The 10,320-nt window shown below is 40.9% G+C and overlaps 1 protein-coding gene across 1 annotated transcript; it reads right to left on the bottom strand.

The window, feature by feature from the left end:
* Positions 1-5,932: 5,932 nt before the first annotated feature.
* On the bottom strand, positions 5,933-7,179 carry LOC140824177 (uncharacterized). Its single transcript, XM_073185772.1, has 2 exons — positions 6,889-7,179; positions 5,933-6,757 (listed from the first exon to the last, which is right to left on the bottom strand). Exons 1-2 carry the CDS (start codon positions 7,177-7,179, stop codon positions 5,933-5,935), a joined length of 1,116 nt encoding a protein of 371 aa, XP_073041873.1.
* Positions 7,180-10,320: the final 3,141 nt, after the last annotated feature.

Here is a 10,320-nt window from a genome sequence, read left to right as displayed (position 1 = left end):
TTTTTTCTTTTAAATAATTAAAATGTCTCATTCATAACTAAACCGATAAACAAGGTTTGATATTCAAAATGGCTGTGGAAGTAAATATTTGTTTGCAGAAATAACAAGTTGAAAATATTCAACAACGGATAAAAATGTTTGCATAAAATGGTAAGTGCTGAAAATGAGGTCCTCGGGTGCCACTACTGCCGACCCAAGCTGGCTCACTGGTCCCTTGGCCCCATGCTCATCAGTATAAACAACAATCAAGTCTAGTGAGCCTAAAGACTCAGCATGCAAATATCGTAGGTAACGAGTAAATACTAAAGTAAAATTTGCATGGGATAAAATATCATGTCATGAGGCATTCTGAAAATGACTTGCACCGAGCAATTATAATACGTGCATGACTGAATTAAATATCATAGTAAAAATGTTTGCTCCTTGGAGCCCTGTACTAAAATGACTGATAAAAATTTTCTGTTGAGATTATGGTCTACGCCTGTGGCCCCTGCACTGAACTGAACTGATCGGTAACTGGCTACCAGGGAGTATCAAACTGAACTGAACTGACCGGTCACTGGCGACCGGGTGGTACCAAACTGAACTGATTGGTCACTGGCGACCGTGTAAAATAATGCTCCCATATAGTGAATTGACCACAAGCAATATCGCATAAATCTCAAAAATAAGTATTTTCTCTTTTCATGCACGTAATATAATTAAATGGCATAATGAAAATATCCTGTATATTTTACCAACTGGATTGGATCGCTCCCAGGCTCGCTGCAACCTAAATATGCCATGAAAAATATGCAATAGCTTATACTTGACCAAACTATGCAATTAAGTTTGAAAATGCGACAATTACGTCTAATGACTTCGTATTTAATCATGACTCTGAACCAACCCGAACCAACACTGAACCGATGTATAGTCATGATTAAAATACGCTTAAAATTATTAACTAATGCTCCTAAAATGATGAGGGCCGAAAGCTAGGTGAAATTGAGGCCAAAACTAGAAACGCTCTTTCGAGAGTCAATTTGGCACATCGCACCGTAAATTTTCGTATGACCTCAAAAATGATCCGAATCACAAACGGTTGAAAACACGACCTTCCCAACTCAATGAGGCACTGTCCAGTCCAAGGCCATAGGCTAAAAGCCAACCGAGAACTCGAACAAGCCACCGAACCGACACAACAAGTTGCTGTACAAAAATACAGCAACTGTGCTGGGTTTGCTTGCGTCTTTTTCGAGGCTAATGGCCATTGGGGCTTGAAACACCGACCAAAACCTCTCACCAAAATCCCAAGGAATAATTTGAACCATGGCTAAGGGCCCTAGGCCAGCCAAAATTCGCCTCATTCCAGCAACCAACCGAAAGTTCCTACCCGAGAACAAATTCTGCACGTCGGGCTCTTGTTCTTGTTTTGCTGTCACGGATCATTCCAGTGGTCATTTGATTGACCATGACACGATCTAGACATCTAGGGGCATGGTATGAACCATGGCTAAGGGCCATAGGCCAACCAAGATCCATACAATTCCACAAAACTCGAAGCACAAGTGCTGTCAAAAACCGAAGGACCGAGAAGGGGAGGGGCTGTTCTTGCATTTGATTTAAAACCGATGCACCATGGACCAAGCCACCAAAAGGGTGACTTAGTCACGTCTTAGGCATGCTAGGGAAGTGATCTAACCATGGCTATAGGCCCCTGGGGCAGGCATGATCAGATCCATGCCTTTTTGACAGCACAACAGCAAAATAGCAACTCAAATGGCGTGAAGGGGGTGAGCTGCTGTCAACGCTGAATTTTAGCGAGTATGGTGTTGAACAAACGGACCAATATGGTCTTAATACACGTGCCTAGGAGAAGCCTTGAGAGCCTGGAGTCGAACCATAACCTGTAGCAACTGAAACAAGAGAAAACCTGTGAAGAGCATCATGAAAGTCGAAAAATTCTGCACATGCATTTTGAAAATGCTTGATGTAAATTTCGGTTTTCTTGTATAAAAATCATGTAAAAGTGATGTTTAAAAATAATAGTAGGACTTGATTGAGGTTTGAAAGAAATCTAGACATGCCTTTGATTCGTTTGAAAGAAAAACGAAAGAATACGACGACTCGGCGCGGAGGAGGTGGAGTGCTTCTTTCCTTTTCTTTTCTCTCTTCTTTCTAACTAATTCTCTCGATTTCTTTCTTGGTTAACCCTACTGAAATGCTACTGATTTCGGTGGTGTGGGAGAGGGATTAAGTGGTTAGGGGAGTGAGGGGAGATCCAATAATAAAGGGATTGAAATGGCATGACCAAGTCTCCTATCTTTGAAATTTGAATTTATTGTTTGATATCAAATATTTGTTGGGGTCTTTGTGGATGGGGTGGCCGAAATTCTCTTCGTTAACCTAGACTAGGATAATGCTAATTAGTTAATTAAATGGTGCTCCCAAAAATAAAAGAATTATCCTACTAATTAAATATAAAGAAAGGATTAAAGGTGTGAGTTGGCAAATGAATTGTTTAAAAATTCCAAGGGGCCGAAATTTAGCAATTAAAGGAAGGGTAAAAATGTTATCTAGATGATAAATTTAAAACCTTTAAAGCCTTACCTATTCTTTAAATAATTTAGTGAACTAACCCTTAATTAATTGAACTCAAATGAATTTATTTCCTACTCACCTCAAATAATTAAAATAAATCCTCAACCTCCTTTTTAACTTAAATCAACTTACTTGCTAGCTAAAAATAAATCCTGGATATGTTTTCTAAATCTTAAATTTATCTCTAAACTCCAACTTCAGTCCGGCCTCACTGAAATACTGAAAGAATAAAATTAAACTGCTGGCTAAAACAATTAACTTCAAAGAAAAGCATTTAAATATTCATGCAATGAAGTCAATTTAATTTAAAATACTAGGATTACGCATAGCTTATACATAGTCTAAGTTACGGGTTCTACAATTTTTATCTCATGCTTGCCACCAATATTGTAGATATTAACATCAACTTATTACAGGTCCAAGAATCATCTTAATCCCATTTGCAACGCAAAGTTTATTCTTATTTTATCGAACCTGTAAAAAATAGTAAAAACTTGTAATTACACAACAACTTATATTTTATACAATTTATTATAAAACATATAATATTTAAACATTTAATAAAACAAAAACTATATATTTATATTATAAAACATTTATTTAATGTACAATTTTTATGTTTATCAGTTGGTTTGGTGTTGTGGTTGTTGGGTGATGGATGTAGAATGAAGGTGGGTTTGTATGTGATGTTGTGTATTGGATATTGGGAAGTCCTTAATTCAATTAATCCAATTCACTTCACTAGCTTCAAGCCATAGGTTGGCCTAAAACTCCCCACTCGTGATTATTTCCTCATCTGGTTCCCTATCGAAACAAAATGCATTCAATGTGATAAAAATGGCCTACTGGACAACTTTAATTGATTTTTCTCGTTTTTTTTAAATCATAACAAACAAAATATTTACCTTAGTGGCCTTACGGCCTACTTAAAATAAAACCTTACAACATAAAGCTAAAAACTGTACAAAAATGGCTGGTTAGCCTATTTTCTTCCAAATTCAACTTCTCGGTCCTTTTGGGGTTCGCATAACGCCCTTGTTCTCTTCTGTTCTTCATTATTACTCGATGTTCGGTTCGGTGAGCCCAACTCCCCGCTCGATATGTTTCTTTCTTGCCCTATTCTAAGTGGCCTCAAGGCCTACTTCATGAGTCCGTCACTGCACATGCAAACAACCAATTTATAATGGCGGTATGGTATATTTCACCATGATTTCTGGTACCATAAAAACATTGGAAATAAGTGGCCATAAGGTCGACTCCCTAATGAAACAAAGGGCCTTCAAAATAATGAATGAAAGTGGCTTACTGTCCCACTATCTCCGGCCAATTTTATTATTGAATCATAAACAACATATATTTATTTCAGTGACCCTAAGGCCTACATCACATGACATCTTGAAATAAGGAACTTAATATATACAAAAGTGGCCCCGAAGGCCAACTCCCCACTGAAGAATGCCAACTCCCCACTGAATATTAGCGTTTGTGTTTGCTTCACTCGCAAGCTTTTCCTACTTCTTCCCTCATACTTGGAAAATACGGCTTGAGATACTTTCCGTTTATGCATCTTTTGTGTGGATGACCATCTAAGCTTGATAGCCAATATACATTTCCGTCTAACGCCTTATGTACCTTGAATGGTCCCTCCCAGTTGGGAGACCATTTGCCCAGCTCCCTATCCTTTGTTCCTATTGGTAGTATGGCCTTCCACACTATTTCTCCTTCATGGAAACTTTTCTTGTTAACTCTTTTGTTGTAGATTCTCGCCACTTTCTGTTTCTGTAACAGCAAAGTATTGTACGCTTGGATTCTCAGCTCATCTAGTTCTTCCAACTCCATGATCATTGCTTCATTATAATGCTCAAGGGAAAGTTCATTTTGCTTTGTCACTCGCATTGATGGCACCATAATCTCCAATGGGAGCACTGCATCATGGCCAAAGGTAAGGGAAAAAGGGCTCACTCCAGTGGCAGTCCACTTGGATGTTCTGTACGCCCACAAAGTTTCTGATAAGAGCCTTGGCCAATCCCTGGGATTCTCTTCCATCATCTTTTGTAGAATCTTTATCAACACTTTATTTGACGCTTCGGCTTGCCCGTTGGACTGTGGGTAATGAGGGGATGAGTTTATCAATTTAATTCCATAGTCTTTTGCAAACTCCCTCATATCTGAGCATGTGAACATAGTTCCCTGATCCGTGGTCAATGACTCTAGAATTCCAAATCTATGAATGATATTTTCTTTCACAAAGTTAATGACATCATCTTGCTCCGCTTTCTTCAAAGGCACTGCTTCTACCCACTTGGTGAAAAAATCTGTGGCCACAAGGATGAATGAGTGTCCTTTAGATGATGAGGGGTAGATTTTCCTTATTAAGTCCATGGCCCAGCCCTTGAACGGCCATGGTTTGACGACGTTGTGAAGCTCGTCAGCCGGGATTCTTTGGATGTTCCCATGTTTCTGACACGGCTGGAATCCCTTAGCATATTTTGTAACGCCCCAGATTCGACGACTGTCCTCACTGTACCAAGACGAGTCTTTCCAGCGTGCTTATGTCCTCACTCACACGCACCCTGGGAAACTTCCCAGGAGGTCACCCATCCCAAAATTGCCCCAAGTCAAGCACGCTTAACTTTGGAGTTCTTATGTGATGAGCTACCGAAAAGAAGATGCACCTTCGTGATATGAGTAGTACCAATCAAATCTTTTAAGCCCTCTTCAACTGTTCAGTCCATTACATTGCCCACTCTCGGAATCCCTCTCATTCCCGTGTGGGTCGGTTCATTCATGTTCCCTTCACCTAGAAGCCTGCCAGGAGCCGCTCATTGTCCGTGCAACTAATGGCACCGGCGTTCACCCCCCGCCCTCTTCGGCCCCGGGCCTCACATGCCCACCAGCTTCCGCTTGGTTCGTCCCCGAACCACACCGTACTAAGAGAGGTCGGCTCTGATACCACTTGTAACGCCCCAGATTCGACGACTGTCCTCACTGTACCAAGACGAGTCTTTCCAGCGTGCTTATGTCCTCACTCACACGCACCCTGGGAAACTTCCCAGGAGGTCACCCATCCCAAAATTGCCCCAAGTCAAGCACGCTTAACTTTGGAGTTCTTATGTGATGAGCTACCGAAAAGAAGATGCACCTTCGTGATATGAGTAGTACCAATCAAATCTTTTAAGCCCTCTTCAACTGTTCAGTCCATTACATATTTGATGCAATCTTTCAGGATGGATGGCCAATAGTAGCCATACCTCCTTATAAATCATCTCATCTTTATTCCAGATTGATGCGCTCCACACACTCCCTCATGAACTTGCTTCATTATCTCCAAAGCCTCTGGGAAGCCTATTCATCTGAGGAGCAAACCATCTAACCCTTTCCTGTACAAATCTCCCTCCACTAAAACGTAATTAAGAGCTCTCATTTTTAAACCATTTGGAATATCTCTCCCAGTTGATTCTAGCACCATTTTCATGTCATCCCTCCAATCACCAGCTAGGTTTATATCCAAGTTGAGCGTGTCTACCTGAATCCCTCTTTGCTGAATTGAAGGGTGGTTTTTCTTCTGAATCAACACTAGCCTGTGTGTAAGTTCGGGAGACATCTTCAATCCCGAAGCAACCTTTGCCAACTTGTCTGCCTCCCAATTTTCTTGTCTAGGGGCGTGGACTAATGACACTTCCTCGAAATCATCTAGAAGTCGGGATGCCGCGGTATAGTAAGGAGCCAAGGACAAACTTGTGCATTTGAGCTCCCCTGACAGCTGTTTGAGTACCAGTTGAGAATCCCCTAATATTAACAATTCTCTTGCCCCTAAATCTTTCAGAATTTCCAATCCAATTACCAGTTCTTCGTATTCCGCTTGATTTTTGGTGCATGGGAAATCCAAATTAAAGGATAAAGCGGTTTTCACACCTCTTGGGGAGGTGATCACAATACCAGCTCCAGCTGCTGTTTCTGTACTTGATCCATCAAACTTCAACTCCCAAGGTTGAACCCCCACTCCACAAACTGGAAATCCAACATGTTCTCCAATAAACTCATCAAGTGAAGGATGATCAGCTAAAAAATCGGCAATAGCTTGGCCTTTTATTGACTTTTTGGGGTAATAGGTCAATGTAAACTCGGCCAATGCCAAAGACCATTTACCATTCCGCCCCGAGAGAAAGTTTGTCTATTAAGCATGTATTTAATCAAATCGGTTTTAGCCACTACAAACACTCTTGATTGAATCAAATAATGTCTTAACTTTGTACATGCATAATACAGTGTTAAGCATATCTTTTCAATCACAGAGTATTTCACCTCTACTGGAGTAAGGAATCTACTCAAATAGTAGATGGCTTGTTCATTTCCTTCCTGATTATTTTGAACTAGTAGGCATCCAATCGATTCATGAGGAGGAGAGATGTATAATTTAAGGGGCATTCCATACCTGGGAGGCATAAAAACAGGTGGATTAGATAAATATCTCTTGATCACATCAAAAGCTCTCTGATGCGACTCTTCCCATTTGAACTCCCCGCTGTCTTTGAGCTTCAACAGTTGTGAACACTCTTTTGTCTTCCCTGCAAGGTTAGAAATAAAACGCCTCATGTAATTCACTTGCCCAAGGAAGCGTTGCAATTATTTCTTGTTTCTAGGTGGATTTGCTTCCATAATGGCTTTGGCTTTGTTTTTATCCACTTCAACTCCCCTCTGATGCACTAGAAATCCCAAAAAGTTTGCTGCTTTCACGCCAAAGTCACATTTCAATGGATTTAACTTCAACTCATGTTGTCTCATTCTTTGAAAACTCTTCCTCAAGTGTTCAATGTGATCAGCAGCTTGTTTAGACTTCACAACGATATCATCTATATATACTTCAATATGATGCCCTATCATGTCATGAAAGATCGAGTTCATAGCTCTTTGATACGTGGCCCCTGTGTTCTTTAGCCCAAATGGCATAACAAGCCATTCAAACGTACCAACAACTCCTGGGCATCTGAATGCTGTTTTGTGAGTGTCAGTCTCTGCTATTTTGATCTGGTTGTAGCCCGAGAACCCGTCCATGAAAGACAACAACTCATGTCTAGACACTGAATAAATTAACATATCAGGTATCGGCATCACATATACATCTTTGGGAGTTGCACAGTTCAAGTCTCGGAAGTCGATGCATATTCTGACCTTGCCATTCTTTTTCATGACTGGCACAATGTTCGAAAGCCATTCGGTATATCTGATTGGTTTTATAAACTTGGCCTTTAACAATTTCTCAACTTCCTCTTTCACTTTCATTTCAACTTCTTTTCACATGCGACGAGATGGCTGTTGAAATGGTTTGAAACCTTCTTTGAGTGGAAGTCGGTGTTCGACCAATTTTCGGTCCAATCCTGGCATGTCATCATAACTCCGTGCAAAACAATCTTTGTATTCCTTCAACATGCTGATCAAGTCTTGCTTCAACTGCTCTTCCAGTAGCTTACTCACATATACCACTTTTGGATTCTCAAGCTCCCCCAAGTTAATCTCTTCCAATGGGTATTGAACTTCATGTTGGCCATCTTCATTTGAGATGGCGCCATCAACAACTCATCGACTTGGAGCTCATCATTTTCGTCTTCTTCTTCTTGGACAACTTCAGTTCCATAAGTGTCCCATTCTTCCTCTTTCTTTAGTTTATCCAGTACTTGCTGCACATGTGCCTTCCATATAGAGGTTGCAGCTATCTTTTTTTCTTTTTGGTTCGAATCAATCATCAATCTCTTCAATCAACGGCTGAATTATCGGCCTAGAAGGCACGATAGCAGTAGGTTTGAGGATTCTTTCCAACACCGATCTTGGAGTTGGTGTTTGCATGTATAGTGGATTTTCTTTCTTGCTATTGCTACGGATTTTGATGGGCCCAAAATCCCCATTGTAGTATCTAGCCTCAACTGCACTTGCACTTGTTTGAAAGGGCTGTCCATCGGCTTCTACGACCTCCACATCATCCCTTTTCCAAAATAACAACAGCTGGTGCATTGAGGATGGTATACACTGGTTTGCATGGATCCAATCTCTGCCTAACAATGCTTGGAAGTTGTCGGAGGAGTTTACCACAAAAAATGCACATAAAGATGACATACTCCCCACAGTAACATCAGCGGGGAATGCCCCGATGGTCTTGGTGGTTTCCCTTGTAAATGCAGCAACCGAAACTTCGGAAGGAATCAAGTCTTCTACATTTTTTCCCAAAATTTTCAACATTCTTACTGGAAGAACATTTACAGCTGAGCCAATGTCAATCAACACCCTAGACACTGGCTTCCCATTCAAATGGGCTTTGATGTACAACGGCCTTATGTGCTTGGTCATGACCGGTGTAGGCTTTTCAAGTATCACTTGTTTAGGCTTATTCGGGTGATCTTCCTTGATAATCACTCTTGAACTCCCTTCAGGGAGTTTATTTGCATGCTCTTTCTTTTGCACTGAATCTTGGGGCATCAACTCCCCATTCTCTTCTTCCATCATTTTAAATCTCTCGGGTAGTATCACTACTCCGGTGGAACAGTCCACGGTGATGTGAAATTCTCCAACGCGAAAATTAATTGTTTTTCTTGCTTGATCGTCCTCTTCACTTAACAAATTATCACCATCTTCCACAAACTTATCTTCAGTAGCCGATCTTCCAAACTTAGATTTACTCCCCACTGGCTCTCTGGAGACTGGAACATCAATTGTGGGTTCATTTATCAACTTAGCGGGCTCCTCTCTCCTTGCAATAGCTCTTTCTCTCAACAGCCGTCTCTTTTGAGTCCTAGTCGGTGGCTTAGGGAACTTTTTGTGTTGGGCCACTCTTCAAGACTCACTGAACTCCCCTCTGGATGGAAGGACGTATCTCGGCTTTGCTCTCTGGCTCTCAATCATTTTTCCTTTTGAGATTTCATATGCACGCCGCTCCATCCACTGATCAGCTGATATTTTCATGATTTCCACCTTTCGTGACTCAACTCTACGTATGTTTCTCATGTCTGAGTATCTCTGGTGCTGATCACGAGATGATTCCCCTCTGAAATTTTGATTCTCAAGCACTGGTGTTTCAAGGAAATGTTGGTTCCTCGGCCGATAGGCCACATATTCACCAACATTACAGGGAAACGCTCCTGAAATGTTTGCATTCGATCGGCACTATACCTTCCACGAGCTTCAAACAATTGACCCTTTGGAATCCAGTATTTCTTGATTACTCGGTCTTTCACTACAAAGGATCGATTTCTTTTCTCATTGAGAAGATCTCTCAAATCTGTCATATTCACATTAACCAAAGCCACTGAAGGAAAAATATCATCGTCCACCGCCATAGATTCTTGTTTGTTAGGAAATTTCACAACTCCCTTGTTAATTCTATCCTGCAAAATGTTCTTGAACGCTCAACAAGATTTGGTGGCATGATTATTGGAGTTGTGGTATTTACAATACTCTCGTCCCTTCAGCTCTTCCGTACGTGGCATCCTGTGATCAGGTGGGAATGTGATGAATTTTTCTTTTACCAAGAAATCGAAAACTTCTTCGGTCTTTAAAACATCAAATGTATACTACATGTCTTTGGGGATTTGGGAGCTGTTCTTCTTTTCAGATTCTGCTGGCTTCTTTTTTAGTAAGGGAACTGTGCAAGAACCAGCTGACCGAATCTCTGCCAGTGCTACATCTTCCACCTCCTGATAATAAGACCCCATAGCAGTTTTCTTCCTGTACGACTCTTCCCGCAAT

This window comes from Primulina eburnea, chromosome 2 (assembly GCF_022965805.1).
Source record: "Primulina eburnea isolate SZY01 chromosome 2, ASM2296580v1, whole genome shotgun sequence".
NCBI classification, from domain to species: domain Eukaryota; kingdom Viridiplantae; phylum Streptophyta; class Magnoliopsida; order Lamiales; family Gesneriaceae; genus Primulina; species Primulina eburnea.
This window is presented reverse-complemented; position numbering and strand designations above follow the sequence as displayed.